Consider the following 16,736-nt stretch of genomic DNA (forward strand, 5'->3'; position numbering starts at 1 on the left):
TTTCCAGTGTTTCTTAATAAATTTATATTTTGAATATAGTAAAAGTTTAATAAGTAAAAAGGAGACGAATAGCTTATCTTTCGTTTAAAATACTGAAAAATTAAGATTGTAAAATTATTACTGTAAGGGCACTTTTATGTACCTATAACCAATAATAATTTATTTTCATAAATATTATTTAAATAACCACCTGTAGATAAGTGATTTATATAAAAATTTATTTTTTATACGAATAACAACCTATTTTAACACTTTACGTGTATTTTTCAGAGGAATTAGATTCAAAGGATTAAATCTGGTGTTAAATATACTATATTAATAACGTTACTATACGTCCTAAATTGGCCGGGACAGTCCCGGATTTCCTTCTTGTGTCCCGGGTTATTTTAAAAGCATGATTTGTACCGGAGTTAGATCTTTTATCCCGGATTGTTCCGGTTTTCCCAAAATTAACAGATGAATTAACAAAAATTATGAAAACAAGCAAACAAATGCTAATTTTTTCAAAATATTTATGAGTATAATTGAATGGAATATTGTACAAGGCTCAAAAGCCTGAATATATCATAGATGAAAAAGTATGACATATAATCGAAAAATAAAAGTCCGCAATTATTATAAAAAAAGATTTATATAAAAAACTGTTATTATTTACCCCCCGTTCCGGATTAGCATAACTAAAAATTGCCGTCCCGGTTACCTTAATAAATACCTAAGGTGACCTAAAAATATGGTCACCTTAATATTAACCACTTGTGGGTTACTTATTTATATAAAAACTTTTGACACTAATATAATAATATGCAATATGACTATTATTTTTGCATTGAAAACAAATAGTTTAGGAATCTTCGTTAATGCTATCGGCCGTTGACCTATCCCATGGTTCCGATACGTAAGCTGGAAAAGAGGACCGGCTTCTTTTTTTCTCGATGCTTCATCAGTTGCGATCTACGCTCAGAGTTCTCAGACAACTGTGAACCGAAAACGATATTTTGAGAATAATAAATGAATACATTCCATTTAATGGAATTGTTGCTTGCTCTTGGACTTTTAATTATTGTAATTAATATTAGTAATCAAACATGAATTTAGCGCCAATGTTTTCTGAATGAAGAATATTATTTGGATTTAAGAATGATTATTGCACATATTCTCGTAGATAAAACGATTTTGATATCTTTATGTGTCAAGGATAAAAATATTAAAACATGGATTATAATGTTTGTGTAGTATGTTTTGTTTAAAACAAATTATTTATAATTAAAATTTTTCTTATTTATATTAAATATGTACAATTATTTTCAAGATATTAAAGATAAATTGAATTTTCGACTAGTAAAAAATTAAACATGTACATAATTTATTAACTTCCGTAGGGTAAGTTATTGTAATGGGCCGAAAATCGAAGTTGAAAATTTTACATTTCTCGTCGTTTTGAAGGTTTCTGAAGATTTTGGCATACCTCAGAAAAAATGGATGTGTGTGTGTATGTGTGTGTGTATGTATATATAGATACAATTTTTCGTCCACGTTTTCAGGCGCACGGATCAACCGATTTGAATGGTTCAAAAAACATTCGATTCCTGTTGATAGGAAGATGTGCTGATTAGTTTTTGGCAAAGGCAGGTCCAGCAGTTACGGAGATAAAGAGCAAAGAGTGCAGAAAATAGATATCGAGTTTTTGAGAGAACGAAGCATCGGATTTGAATGATCTAAAAAGCATTCAATTAGTAATGATTGGGAGAACTGTTTATTAGTTTTTGGCAAAGGTTAGGACTAGCCATTTCAAAGATATGGAGCTAAATGTGTAAAAAATGGCAGTTTTTAAGAGAACTAAGCGCCCGATTTAAATGATTCAAAGAACTTTCTGCTTGTCTTAACAAAATAATTGATTTTGGAAAAAAACATTTTTTTGTATATCGAAAATAATTCAGATTTTTATTTTAATTCTGACTATAGTTCTAATATACTTTAAACAAATAATTTCAACTTTGCAATTCAGTTTATATAATTCTTATAAATATTAGACAATGTTGCAATATTAATAATAATCTATTTGAAAACATTCAGTATTCCTCGAACATTTCGTTACGGTACGGGAAGTTCCAGCAATTTGCCTTAAGGCACGATGCCATACACCCCATTAGTTTTATTATTTTGGTTGAATGTGGGTAGTATATGTATTTGTACCTTAAAATACAATTTTTCTGCAACGATATCGAGAGAATAATTTCATTGATTTTAGTTTTGCCAATAAATTTTTATTTTACTTTTACTACATATAAATAATTGTTTTTTACATAGCATACATGTTGCACATTTAGTTGTATTCGAATCGTTTTGATAAAGAAATAGTTATTGGAATAGTCCAAATGTTTCGAAGTTACGTTGAAAACCTGATGATCAAAATTGATCATTTTACATGAGCAAATAAAATCTCCAGTTTCTTTTTTATAGAGATTTGAATAATGTGCATATTTTTGTTAATACATTTTCATTCAAAACTAACTCTACTTTCAACAAACCGTTTGTCTTTGTGAAAATATTACCTTAGCGTTTTGTACTAATATGTACTACTTGACGCTTGCAAATTTTAATTTGTTTAATCATTTCATTCAGAAAGCGAATTTCATTCAACAATTCTCTAGTGAAGTTCGCTTTCTAAAAGCACATACCTCAAATACTTCTTATTGTAGTCCCCAATGTATGGATTAAAATATCATAAGATATATTATTATGTCATGCGATTATATTATTACTATTTCTGAAAGTCGTAGTTTTTAAGTTCTTTAGACAATTCCTCATACCGCAAGCTGTGACTTCCAGTGAAGCCTTCATGTTTTATTCAGAAATTTAATATCTAACAGTTAATGTTTTCCGCCAACATGCAAAATTGTTTATAATTTATATATAAAATTGAACTTAAACGATTAAACGATTTTTATTGAACTTACTAAAACATGTGATTTTTTTATTGCTATAGAAAATATCTGTGAAGACTTAAGATATTAAAATGTTATTAGTTTTTGAAGGTCACATAAAATGATGGAATCTTTCGTAGAAGTTGGGTTACGTTTCAATATCGAAACAGACTTCTGTTCTTATTAAAACCAAAACTATTTTAACATTTTAAATTCAGAAAACGTTGTGTAACATATTTTCAGTTCCTTCTGAAATGCTTAATATTTTGCTATACAAAAAATTAGCACTGAATTGAATTTTACTGGCGAATGAAACTAATTGAATTTTAGGTGCTTGATTTTGTACATTAAAATAAAATAAATTAGTAAATAATGTATATCCAATATATATTTTCAAAGTTTTTATAATTTTCATAACTCCGGTAATCAGTGGTTCCTACTACATATATTTAATTGCAATTTATTAAAAACAAATTACCCAACATTTTTTAAATTCATTTTTATTCGCATAAGATAAACAATTTACAAAAAAAATGTATTTATGATTCATATATGTTTATTATATGTGAGTAATATTTTGATTTTTTATGTTGATATTCTGCTTCAATTAGTTTTTATTTAAATGATTATTTTTTATATGCTTAACAGTATTAGCTTTTTTTAAATCCGCCGAGGTCATATCGTTAATTTCTTATCGTTCAAAGTATTATTTTGCCATAAATTGTTACAAGTCACTCTATATTCATTGACAATCTTTAATGATTATATAATTACGCAGGTTCTAAATTTAGAATCTAATCGTTATGTAACGTGAGTTTCAAACTGTTGTAATAAAATAAACAGGTTTTTGGAAAATTTAGAGACATTATTAAAGAATATTCATAGTCATTAGCATAATGCATTTCACTTTTGGCTTGACCCTTTTTTGTGTTCAATACTATAAATTAAGAGAAAGTACTTTGACCACAATTACAATCCCTGATTTGAATGATTCTTATTTAAAAAAAAAATAAAAAAAAATCATTATATTTGATGATTTGTTAATATTTTTCAGACAATCAGAAATAAGTTTAAAATAGTATAAACAATTAATAAATATCAACCAAATCTAGTTGAAATAAAAATTACAAGGAGGTATTATTTTAAATGCAACAGTTACAATCGTTAAAAATGTTGACATTTTTATGATATACTTTTAAATTTAATTCTAACATTTATGCTGATCTTATTGTTAGTCCAGTAAATACTTCCGTTACCATAGTAACCAATCGTGATGTAAATATGTAAATTAGGCTAGAGAAATTGTTATTCGTGTCATTTAATAAAAAGCAGTTTAGCCTCAGTTTACAATAAATAATTATATATATATATATATATATATATATATATATATCTATATATTAAAATATTAATACATGAAAATTAAATATTTACTGAACTCATTTCTATTATATGCATATAATAGTAATTAAAATCAATGAATAAAATGCTCAAACTAGCTTTGAGAGCATCAAAAATAAATTATGTATATTGTTAAAACCTTTAAAAAAATGCGTTAATTTGATGTGTATGACTCGTTTTAGACTTCTATCTTCATTTTTTCGAAACCGACGAACCTGTCTTTCTCAAAAACGAATCGAATGTTTTTTGTTTATTCTTTCAAATATGTTGACCTTTTCTCTAGAAAACGACGACCATACGTACATACTGAACAAATTTTTTGTTTGGCATGCTAAAATGATGTGAAGGTTTTTAAACTTAATGATATAAAACATTGTTTCCCAACGTGGGGCCCATAATCTAAAAGCAATTTAATAATGGAAAGTGAAAATTCTTTAATATAAAGCTTGATGAAATTTATTATTTATATTTAGTTAAGAAAACAAAATAGTTTTTCAAGTGTGCAAAGAATCATTTCTTTTTATATTTGCTTGTGATTTAAACAGAGGCAAATAACTTATTATACTGATTATTGGATGTTAGCATTAATTTACTAAAATAATAGCAATAATTTGTCATTTATTATTTTTCAATGATTTATAGTTATATACTTTCATATTTTCTATGCACTGATTGACATTTCTAAATAAATATAATAAAAAAAATCAAATGAGCAACCCTGAAGAAACTACAACTTACCGAATTGTTTGTGTGTTTAAAATCATTTTTAAACTTTGTGATTAAATTATTGTGTTCAAATGATTAATTTTGTTCACATGTTTAATCAAACTTATATTTAGGTACAAAATTTATTTAATGTATATTCTTGAATGAACTTACCTTACGAGTAGTATTATTAGCAGAATATGTACCCTAATAATTAATATTATAAATTAAGTTAATATTATGAATTGTTTAATTTATTACTATGTCAAATATAGTACTAATTCTTAGAAGATTTAGTATTTCTATTTTTATTTCTGCTTGCGTCTTCATTGTGAATTATGTCAGAATTATTTATAATTATATCATCTTCTGTTTTGTCTCCTTCATTTTTTGGCAACAGTTTTCAAAGCTGATCTAACGTAAACAATCTTTCGACAAGCTTTCAAGTCCCATGGAGTTTATTGCATTATTTTTCGATTTCGGAATAAAAAGGCACCAACGGTTTTCCCGTGTTTATTAACTTTGCAAATTAATTGACGATGAAATTTTTACGATAAATTTTTATGATTGTTATTAATTCAGACTGACTTGTATTTAATTAGGTCTGTTGCTTATAGTTAATCATTATCTATTTATACAAACGTTTATCTAACTATAATGCAGAACAATTTTGAACTTCGTATATAAAGTCAGTAATTAGTTAATTTCCTATTGTCAAGTGAGTGAGTTCAATGGTGGGGTTTAGTGGTTAATGACTTTATCGGTCTAACTAGCGTTATCTAAAATAGTTGGGAGTGCAGATTGCAATTTATTTATTATTATAAACCATGTTGAAACAAAAAATCCATAATTATTTTAAAGAGCTTTATATTAGAAGTAATGATAAATTTATTTTGATCTAAGGAAAGGAAATATGGAATATTTCGGACGCACATATCAAACGATTTTAATAGTTTAAAAAACATTCGATTCCCACTGGTAGGGAGATGTGCGGATTAGTTTTTCGCAGAGGCAAGTCCAGCCGTTTCGGAGATGCGGAGCAAAGAGTGCAGAAAATTGAAATCGAGTTTTTGAGAGAACTGAGCAGCATCCGATTTGAATGATACGAAAACCATTCAATTTGTAATGACGGGGAGAAGTGGTGATTAGTTTTTGGCAATGGCAGAGATACCGAGCTAAATGTGCAAAAAATGGCAGTTTTTGAGAGAACTGACAAAGAACTTTTTGCTTGTGTTGACGAAACGATTGCTTTTGGATAAATTTTTTTTATTTTTTTTTTGTTTTTAATTTCCAAAAAAAATTTTTTTTAATATATCTTTTTATCATTATTTATATATTAAAAATATCGAAGATGATTGGAATTTTAATTTTTTCTAGCTGAAGTTCTTATATCATTCTTATAAATATTAGACAATGCCCTTCATTTCAAAGTCGATCAATTAAGTTTTGTTTATTTACTTTTCTGGCAAAACATATATTTTAAGTTATAGTATTTATAATAATCTATTTAAAAACGTTTAAAATTCCTCGAATATTTCATTACGGTACGGGAAGTTCCAGCAATTCTTTCTAAGGCACGATGCCATTCATCACTAGTTTAATTTATAATTTGTATATAAATCGGCTTAGAAGTTTGTTCTCAAATAAGTTATGGATTCAGATCTTACTTCATATTTAAAAACTCCTGCTTTTTATATAAAATATTTAAAATACAAAATTTATTTAATAATTTCCTGAAACCAATTTGTATTAATGACGCCATATTTGGTTAGTTTCAATTAGCAAGTATACGCTAATGTGTTACGTCTAATGTCATTTTTAAACTTGTTGTAAGTCAGGGACATAAAATTGCCATGATTATTGACAACAGTAAAATTGTTCTTCATTCATCAAAATATCGTTAAAAATATTGTCTAACTTTGTATATGTAATAATGATTACAATCGAATCAAATGCTTCAAATCATTGGAATCAATTTCATACCTGATTCAAATCTGATTTTACTTGATTTGACTTGTATTATAACATTTGGTTAGTTTTCGTTTCGAGTTATACGAATCGTTTGAATCAAAATAATTCGAATCAAAGATTCATTTAATTTCTGAATCAAATCAGAATGCCGCATGATTATCCTCTTGAAGGCGGCGTGGTACACGCGCAATGCATTGTGTTATTGCAGAGAGGACTTTGGAAATACCTTTATACCGGAGTTGTGACATTGACTTTTTGTTCAATAAATTTCAATGGTAATCGTCATAAATCATGCTACTTCAAGAAATTTTAATTTAAAATTTTCAACTTTTTATAAATCTTTTATATTACAATTATTGTAATAAGAATAATACTAATAATTTTTATTTTAATATTATTAAAATATTAAATTGAGATGCATGATGCGCTTTACTCAAGGACAAGTCAACTATTTAGCTTTCAAAGATTCCATTTCCATATTTCTTACTGTCAGTCCTTCAGTACCGTGATATGTAATATAAATTTTATATTAATATTATGTGTATATATATACTAGATGACCCGACATGCCTATACCCACGTCTACAATTCAAAAGTTCCAATTTTTTTTAATATCCTATCCACTTATCCTTCACTTTTTAATATCCTATTTGATGTCCTGTCTGAATTCGTTTATGGTTTTAGCATAAGCAGTATAAGAAATTCAGAATAAAATAAAATAGTATCTGCGGTAAAAGAACAATATCACAATTGATTTTACCACACAACATAATTGCTTCAATAATTTAGTCTATAATTTTCATAATTTCGTATGATATATTAGTTGCTTTTAGGCAACTATAATTTCTAAAGTACATTTTTCTTACTAATAATGTAATAAACAATATTGTTTATGTTCAAATCTTAGGTGAATTAATTTGTAAAACCTAGTTCATATGAGCACTCTTCAATCCAAGATCAACTTGCTAAATATTCCATATCCAATGGCAAACAAATGAATTTTTGACACATGAAACAAAATTCTAAATATTTTTTTTAATAAATAGAAATATTTTTTGCATTGTTAAATAGTTTAGTAAACTAAAATGCAACACGCATAATTTAAAAAAATAATGTATATGCAATTTTGGACTTACTGCGTTATTTATTATTAAACTGAATTATATAATTTCATCTGCCAAATATATACTGTTGACTGTATATTATATTAATTTAATTTCTGGCACATCTCAGCTGCTTTTCGGCAATAATAATGTAGACATTACATTTTTCTTGTATATTATATTCTAATATTATCTAGGCTCATAATTTCAGCTAAATTCAAATTTTAAGTGAATTTCTAGCAGTTCAAATGTTTTCAATGTCAAACAATAAGTGTTTTTTGTAATTTTTGCCATTTATATCTACAATATTACTATAGTTTTATCGTTCATTAAATCTTAGAAATTCTTCATGACAAACTCTAAAATGAATTATCAAAATCCGAATAACCGTTTAGGAGAAGTATCAAATCATACACCCGTACAGAAGAATTTTATATATGATATATTCTGTTTAGGTCGACGAGTTTTGTAGACGATAGTTAAGTTTAAAGCTTCATAAATATGCTATTACAATTTTTTTGTTTTCACAAAATGATTAGTTATTTGCGAACATGAGTCAATTTTATAAAAAATCATTAATTAAGCTAATTTTTTGACTGATAAGATTATTTAGCTCTACCACGATAAATTAATTTTTTTGGATAGCTCTTTGGATAGATTTTCCATAGCTCTTATTTTATAAAACATAGTAAAACAATTATTTTGATTGTAATTGTTATGGTTTTAAAAATTCTGGTTTTATGCTCACTTTAAATACTTCTATTGCTAAATATTTCAATATTGTTTTAATTATTGTTTTTAATATTATTATTTGAGCTTTGGATATTTGCCATTCAAATATTTATCCAATATTATGCTTACTTATAAAGTCAACCACGTATTATCGCCAATGCATTTTTATATGTAAATTTTTTGACGATTTAGTTGGTTTCATTGATTTAGCTTAAACTTAAAGTAGACTTACCATTCATTATAATGCAAGTGTAATCAAGGTAAGCTCGATTTTAAGCAAACAACAGAAGCAATAGTCGCTTCTATGACGCTCATGAAAACCTCATCTTAGAAAGTTATTATTTCTCATCATCGATCTTTAGATCACGAGTTTTAAATAGAACTATGACATATCATGTGCATATCTGTGATGACGTCACGATGAAAATGTCTGAAATTCTCTGAAATTCTTTGCATGTGAATGACTCATTTCATATATTTCATCTTCAACCGACTTATGAGTTTTGAGTGTTTTTGTAACGTTTCAATCATCCGACAAGGTCGTATTCAAATCAGCTGTGTTACTTATCCGTTTAATTGAATAGATAGATTCAAAATAATCTCATCGTAAACACTTTGCTGTTAAATTCTTCTTTCTAGGTTGGCTGAAATATGTAATTTGAAAAGTTTGGAGAGTTTGAATGAAAATGCGGCCATTAACGATGATGGTGGAAAAACTATTACTGTTAATCAGTCATTTTTGTAGTAATATTCTGAAATAACAATAAAATTAAGAAGTGGACAACTACGACACGATAAGCAATGGTCTTCAATTCTATCTCTTAGATTTCTATTCCAAATGCTGCTCCTTGCATGTTTTAACCGTACAATATTTTCATTATACCAGAAACATCAGCAATGCAATATTCTTCAACTTTTGCATATCGATTTGTTTGTTATTTTTATGGTCTATATCAGCCATCGCGTTCATCTAGCAATTTTGTTCGTTTATCACAAATGCAACACATTTCTTTTTATCGCAAAGGACACAATTTGTATCTGATCTATGTGAGAATTTCAAATTGATTAATGATGAATACATAGCAAACTAGGTAAATTTTCTGATTCAGTAAATTATGGTTACAAATTTATTTTTGTATTCAGTATATTCTCTAGTTAACTAGATAACTTAACATGATGTTAAGTTTATCAATTACGTTTCATGAAGTACAATATATTAATTATTGTATATCATATATAATATGTAAGAAAATTTAAAACGCCATCCAAAATTTCGTTTATAAATTATAAGCACCGAGAAGTATTTTAATAACTAAAGTAAAAAACTGTTTATAGAAGAAAAATGTTTTTATAATATTGTTTGGATAGTATCAACTTTAGTGTAATTTGATTGTAAGTGTAAACAAAATATATCGATTGCGTGCCTTTGTGTTTACAATTTTTTTTTTAAATTCAAAATTCATTGACCCATTTGAAATTAAGTTTATAATATAGAATATAATGATTTTACAACATCGTTGAAAAATTTATGATACTTAAATTTGTTGTTTTATTATACAGGTCATGAATCAAGATGTCAAAAAGGAAAATCCACTTCAATTCAAATTCAGAGCGAAATTTTATCCTGAAGATGTAGCTGAAGAACTTATACAGGACATTACATCTCGTCTTTTTTATCTTCAGGTAGTTTCATTGTTGTTTTGTAATTTTATGATAACGTATTTGACTATATTAGATCCAAAAATAAAATATTATTGCTCCAATTATTCATATAAATTAAATGAATTTATACTTCTTAGGTTAAGAACGCTATACTGTCTGATGAAATATATTGCCCTCCTGAGACATCGGTTCTTCTAGCATCTTATGCTGTACAAGCCCGACATGGAGATTTTCAAAAAGACCAACACTCTTCTGGATTTTTGGCGAACGATAGACTGTTACCACAAAGGTAATTAAATTATAAATATTATTTACTTTTTTGTTTAAGGATAATAATAATAAGTTAGCCAAGCTATTACTTCATTATAAATTCGAGTAAATTATTTTCATAGAATTCATCATCCAAATCTTCTTCTATACTTTTGTCAAAGACATCTTGCAGACTTTTATCAATATGGGTACAATTCAGGTTTCCTTTCATAATGCAGTTCTTTCCTCATTCACTCTTTGCATTGTGAATGAGGTCACGAAACATATCTTCATTTCTTACATTGTCGATCAGCACCTTATTTATAATATTTTGTGGTAGATTTTGTCATACTATAAACGTGACTTTGGAATGGATAAATGAAAAAAAATGCTTTTCAAGTATATATTCCAAATCTGTTATCCCCAGAGGCTCGCTTATTTCCGACACACACCCAGGTCAATGATTTCATTTATAATTGTATTTTGCAAATCAATTTTATTTTTTATTTGATGGTTGTTCTTCTTATCATGCACTGGTACTGAATTACCTTATAATCTTTTCCCAGTCGAAGCCAATAGTCTTATCAAACACACAATTTAGTTGCTTCCATTGAAATAAATAAAAGGGGCCTTTCTGACATTTAAACCTACATTATCTTTCAAATGATTTATTTTCATTTCAGGGTAATGGATCAACACAAAATGTCTAAAGAAGAATGGGAACAAAGTATAACAACATGGTGGCATGAGCATCGAGGTATGCTAAGAGAAGATTCTATGATGGAATATTTGAAAATCGCTCAAGATTTAGAAATGTATGGGGTCAATTACTTCGAGATTCGAAATAAAAAAGGAACTGAATTATGGCTAGGCGTTGATGCTTTGGGCCTTAATATTTATGAAAAGGATGACAAGTTAGTATTACACACTAATTATGCATTTCAAACAGAAAATTCCTAATTGAGTTAACAATAGAATAAGGACCAATAGTCTAACTTTAAAATATGTTTACTCAATATAACTATATATATATATATATACATATATATATATATATATATATATATATAAATTTTTATCAATATTCTTTTATAAAATAATATGGTATTTCAAATAGTATTATTCTTTTACAGACTTACTCCAAAAATAGGTTTCCCCTGGTCAGAAATACGAAACATATCTTTTAATGATAAAAAATTTATAATCAAGCCAATAGATAAAAAAAGCACCAGACTTTGTATTTTTTGCGCCACGAGTACGCATTAACAAACGTATTTTGGCTTTGTGCATGGGTAATCATGAACTCTACATGAGAAGGCGCAAACCAGACACTATTGATGTTCAGCAAATGAAAGCTCAAGCGAAAGAAGAAAAAATTGCTAAGCAGCTCGAAAGGTAATTATATATTATTAGAAACTTATAAAAATGGTTAATATTTGTTGTAGCTTCAGCCTTTTTATTTGATTAAAGCATTGTTTTCTCTTATATTGATGTACTTATATCCACATTGATTTTTACATTTATTGTTAGTGGATATATGGTAGTCATCTTCCACATTCATTTGATTCACAGAGTATGTACAACATACTTCATATATTTATGCAGTAATTAATTTTATCATTATAGAGAGAAGCTACAGCTAGCCTTAGCTGCTCGTGATAGAGCTGAGAAGAAACAACAAGAGTATGAAGACAAGCTTAAATCTATGCAAGAAGAAATGGAACGATCACAGGTACATAAATATATTACAATTTGTGAATGTAATTAATGTTTTAATTCAAATATTCTGGGGAATTTAAACAGTAGTTTTAGTGATGTATGATCAACATACTACATTTTGTTACCACACTCCAGAATACTTTTTTATTTAATTTTTCCAAAAATAATTTTGTCACAAAACTTCATTTGCAATTTCCTCGCGAATATAGTTTTTATGGGTATATAACATACAATAATAACTAGGTTAGTTTTAATTGTCAATGTTACTCTTAAATAAAACTTCAAGTTTTAAATTGCCCATTTTAATTTTGCATAATCAAAAAGCAATTATAGTGATAGTTGTTCTATTTTTGTATTACAAGCATAATATTTTATCAAAGAAATATTATTAGTTAAAATTGTCAGTATTGTGTAAAATTTGACCTTAATTTACATATTTAATTATTATTCAAAAAAAGTCGATTTTAATTTTTTTTATTTGATTTAAAATATAAGTTTGAAACTGAGTTGACTAATTTTGCAAGATCATGTAAACTGTCTCTTCTCAGTTCGAATCTTCCTGAATCGAAAGAAGATCAATGAATTTTAATATATTTACTTCATTCAATCAAAAGGATAAAATTAAAAAAAAAGATGAAACTATAAAGTGAATTACAACTCATGTTGATCAAATGTAACTTAACAAAATGTCATTGCATATGATATTATTTCAATATAATACAATTATATTATTGATCAATCAAAAACTTAATTGATAGTGGAAGTCATTCTTTATATACAAGACTTGAAAAATGAAAAAACTGTAAATTATTTGATTGAAATATAAATATGATGTGCATTGTAATTTGTACAAAATATTTGTATCCCTAGCATTACAAGTCAAAATTTCATAAAGTAAAATATATTGATGGTTATATATTTTTCATTCCTTAGGCTAATTTAATAGAGGCACAAGATATGATCAGACGTTTAGAGGAGCAACTGAAACAATTGCAAGCATCTAAAGAAGAATTAGAGCAAAGGCAGAATGAATTGCAGGCAATGATGACCCGCCTTGAGGAAACAAAGAACATGGAAGCCGCAGAGCGTGCAAAATTAGAAGAAGAAATTCGTGCAAAACAAGATGAAGTGCAACGCATTCAAGAAGAAGTTGAAGCTAAAGATACAGAGACTAGGAGATTACAGAATGAAGTTGATGAAGCCAGGCGTAAAAAAGTAAGAACATTTTTAATCCTTTGAAATGCATTACAACTGTTTGAAAATAAAAAAGCAATATCTTTACTCAATATACCACTTTTGTTGCTGTTGTTCCATAATATTTATTCTTATGAATACTGCACTTCAACTGTTTAACATTATTTTTGATTTTGATATACTGCATGTTTTTTATAAAGTTTACTAATTGGAATTAATTTTTGGAATTCAATTCACATCTAATTTCCTTCTGTTTTAGTTGATAATATAGATTTTAAAATCTTCAATCAATCTTTCTAGTTTAATATAAATTAATTGCATACTACTGTTATGTTTGTTTCAAGAAATTAAAGAAATTGTCGAAAAATCATAAATCATAATTATTTGTTTTTGACTTTTGGATTCGTGAAAAGCTATTAAATATTAGGTTTGTCATTTAAACATTAGTTCATTTTTCCAGGAAGATCTTAGGAAAAAATTTGAAATTATTTTTGTTTTCCCTTATAAATTATAAATCATTAAGTATTCATTCATTATGTTGTCATTGCTATTAATTTTGATATTTTTGAGCATGTTATACCTTTGGCTCAGATTATTACTATGGGGTATACTTTATTTTATTATTAAGACAGTTGCAGCAGTAGTTGAAATTAAAAAAAAATCAAATTGATGTCATTATTGAATTATTATTTTATGATATAATTGATGATTATAAAATTATTTTTATTTAAACTCAACTAAAATTTTTACAGGATGAAGTAGCCGCTGCCTTGTGGCTGCAACATCAACTCCTCAACATCACCATGTGATGGAAGAAAATGACAACGAGAGTGATGAGTTACAAAACGGAAGTGGAGATATCAGTCGTGACTTAGATACTGATGAGCATATTAAAGATCCGGTAGAGGATAGACTCACTCTAGCTGAAAGGAATGAACGTTTGCACGATCAATTAAAGGTAGGAAGTTGACTGCATCTTATAATTTCCAATAATTGATGTAGCAGTTTAAACTTTGTTATTACAATATTTTTTTCAGTGTCCTTTTTGTGATTGATTTTATATTTAGCCTGCATTACTTAATATAGATTAAGTTAATGTAGAATTCTAACAGGTTTTAGAAGAAAATCATTGATGAGCAAATGCTAAATAAAAAATAAAACAATAGTTGTGAATACTAGAATATATAGTATGGCAATTGTTGGACTTTAATAATTTCAGTTGTCATTTTTACTATAATACTTTTTTCTGACTTAAATGGTTCTTAGAATTTTTAATCTTTTTTATAATTATATATTCCATTTATATTAAAATTCTTTTATAAATACTATTAAAACTTATCTGTTAAATTTTCTACATCCTGTTTTTGTAGGTTTTTTATTTACATTACTTTATTTATATTACTTTAATTTAATATACTTCAATTTTTGTTCATAGGCACTTGAAACAAGATTTAGCTCAATCTCGAGATGAAACTAAAGAAACTGCAATGGACAAGATTCATCGTGAAAATGTCCGTCAAGGTCGCGATAAATACAAAACATTAAGAGAGATTCGTAAAGGCAATACTAAAAGACGTGTAGATCAATTCGAAAATATGTAATTTTGTTAATATACATGTCTTTAATGAGCCATAAAATGAAAAGATTTAATCTACTATAAAATATATATGTATATACTAAATATGTGCATATATATACACATACAAAAAAGTTTGTAATTTATCATTGTTATAAATTAAGTAAAAAAATTAAAAAAAAAACATTAAGATAAAATCCTTAAGTATTTTTTAATCTAATTGTTAAGTATTATTGATTATCACATGGCAAGATTTGTAAAAAATGTTTTTCATCTTTGAATTGACCAATAGTATATTTTTAGTTCAGTATTTTATTGCTTATGAAGCCTTTGTATTTTGAAATATGCCAGGTATTTTAGAAGTAATGTAATTTATAACATCATGCTCGATATTTGATACGAAATTCTTGTATCTTTAAATTAACTGATACGCTAAGAGCGGTTCATGAAAATACTTTAGTAGTTTTTTTTTATTGAATTAATCACATTTCATGATTAACAGAAACTTTAGTAGTACTTACATGTTACAACATATTTAGTAAGAGCTTAATGCTGCATTTATATATTTGTTTGTATAAGTTTTAAATAATAAAATTAAATAATTCTGGTCTTGAAATTTGGATCATAAAAAGTTTGAAGCAATATTATATAAATAAAGATGAAACATGAAACCAAAATTGATATAATTGTATCTCATAACAGTATATTTGCTGAATCTGATGAATTTTCTACAAATTTACTTATAATATAGAAATAAAATAGTCTTCCACAGTTGTTCTTTGGTTAATTTTCAACACCACCATATTAGGCTTATATATTAGCAAACCATACCAGTTATTTTAATCATAAACTTGTTTAATGAATATAATTTATTCTATAAACCCTCTTCTCTAAATATATTACACGTGGGCATGAATGTAGTCTACTTGAAACATATGTAAAGTGTAACTTATACCTTAATCCTGAGGCCTTTTATAATTATGTGAAAAAGTAATGTATAGATATAATATTATATATTTATATAATGTAACATTTTCCAACAATAAAATGAAAAAATTGCAACTGTTTTTATGATCTATACAAGTATTTTGATCGCTGCTGAATTGATATTATATGGGACTGCTAGAAGGTAATACATTGACATTCATTAATATTGATTAATATTACAACTAATGCTGTTTATAAGAGTATACCCTCCATTTATATGATTATTTTTATTCAATGATTATCTATTATTTTATATTGTCATCACAAAATTTCTGTTTTTTTTTTGACATTCATTAAATACATTGATAACTGATAGATTAAAAATTGCTTAATAAAATATTTCAGTAATAAATTATGAGATCAATATGTTTACTTAATTAACCTAGTTTTAATAATTACGGAGTTTCATAATTAACAAATATCGGCTTTTCAAAGACGTAACGTTCGCTTTGGTCTAGAATATGCTGTCACAAAAAAGCCCGGTACCAACTTCACGCCACTGCGATGTACGTT

General features: G+C 26.7%; 2 protein-coding genes across 2 annotated transcripts in view; one reads left to right on the forward strand and one right to left on the reverse strand.

Moving 5' to 3' along the window:
- The window catches only part of LOC113384586 (moesin/ezrin/radixin homolog 1-like), a 29,581-nt gene extending 14,320 nt beyond the window's left edge, over positions 1-15,261 (forward strand). Inside the window, 10 exon segments of the mRNA XM_026622326.1 lie at positions 10,397-10,519; positions 10,636-10,787; positions 11,431-11,661; positions 11,881-11,965; positions 11,967-12,142; positions 12,374-12,479; positions 13,400-13,681; positions 14,413-14,433; positions 14,436-14,620; positions 15,099-15,261. Coding sequence (XP_026478111.1) covers positions 10,397-10,519; positions 10,636-10,787; positions 11,431-11,661; positions 11,881-11,965; positions 11,967-12,142; positions 12,374-12,479; positions 13,400-13,681; positions 14,413-14,433; positions 14,436-14,620; positions 15,099-15,261 — 1,524 coding nt within the window.
- A 1,050-nt stretch (positions 15,262-16,311) lies between these two features.
- The window catches only part of LOC113385817 (structural maintenance of chromosomes protein 3-like), a 14,967-nt gene continuing 14,542 nt past the window's right edge, over positions 16,312-16,736 (reverse strand). The window contains 1 exon segment of the mRNA XM_026623647.1: positions 16,312-16,358. Within this exon segment, the coding sequence (XP_026479432.1) occupies positions 16,312-16,358 (47 nt within the window).

The sequence above is a fragment of the Ctenocephalides felis genome, unplaced genomic scaffold (genome assembly GCF_003426905.1).
Source record: "Ctenocephalides felis isolate EL2017-DRISC unplaced genomic scaffold, ASM342690v1 CF-g0.4_SCAFFOLD_03571, whole genome shotgun sequence".
Classification (NCBI taxonomy): domain Eukaryota; kingdom Metazoa; phylum Arthropoda; class Insecta; order Siphonaptera; family Pulicidae; genus Ctenocephalides; species Ctenocephalides felis.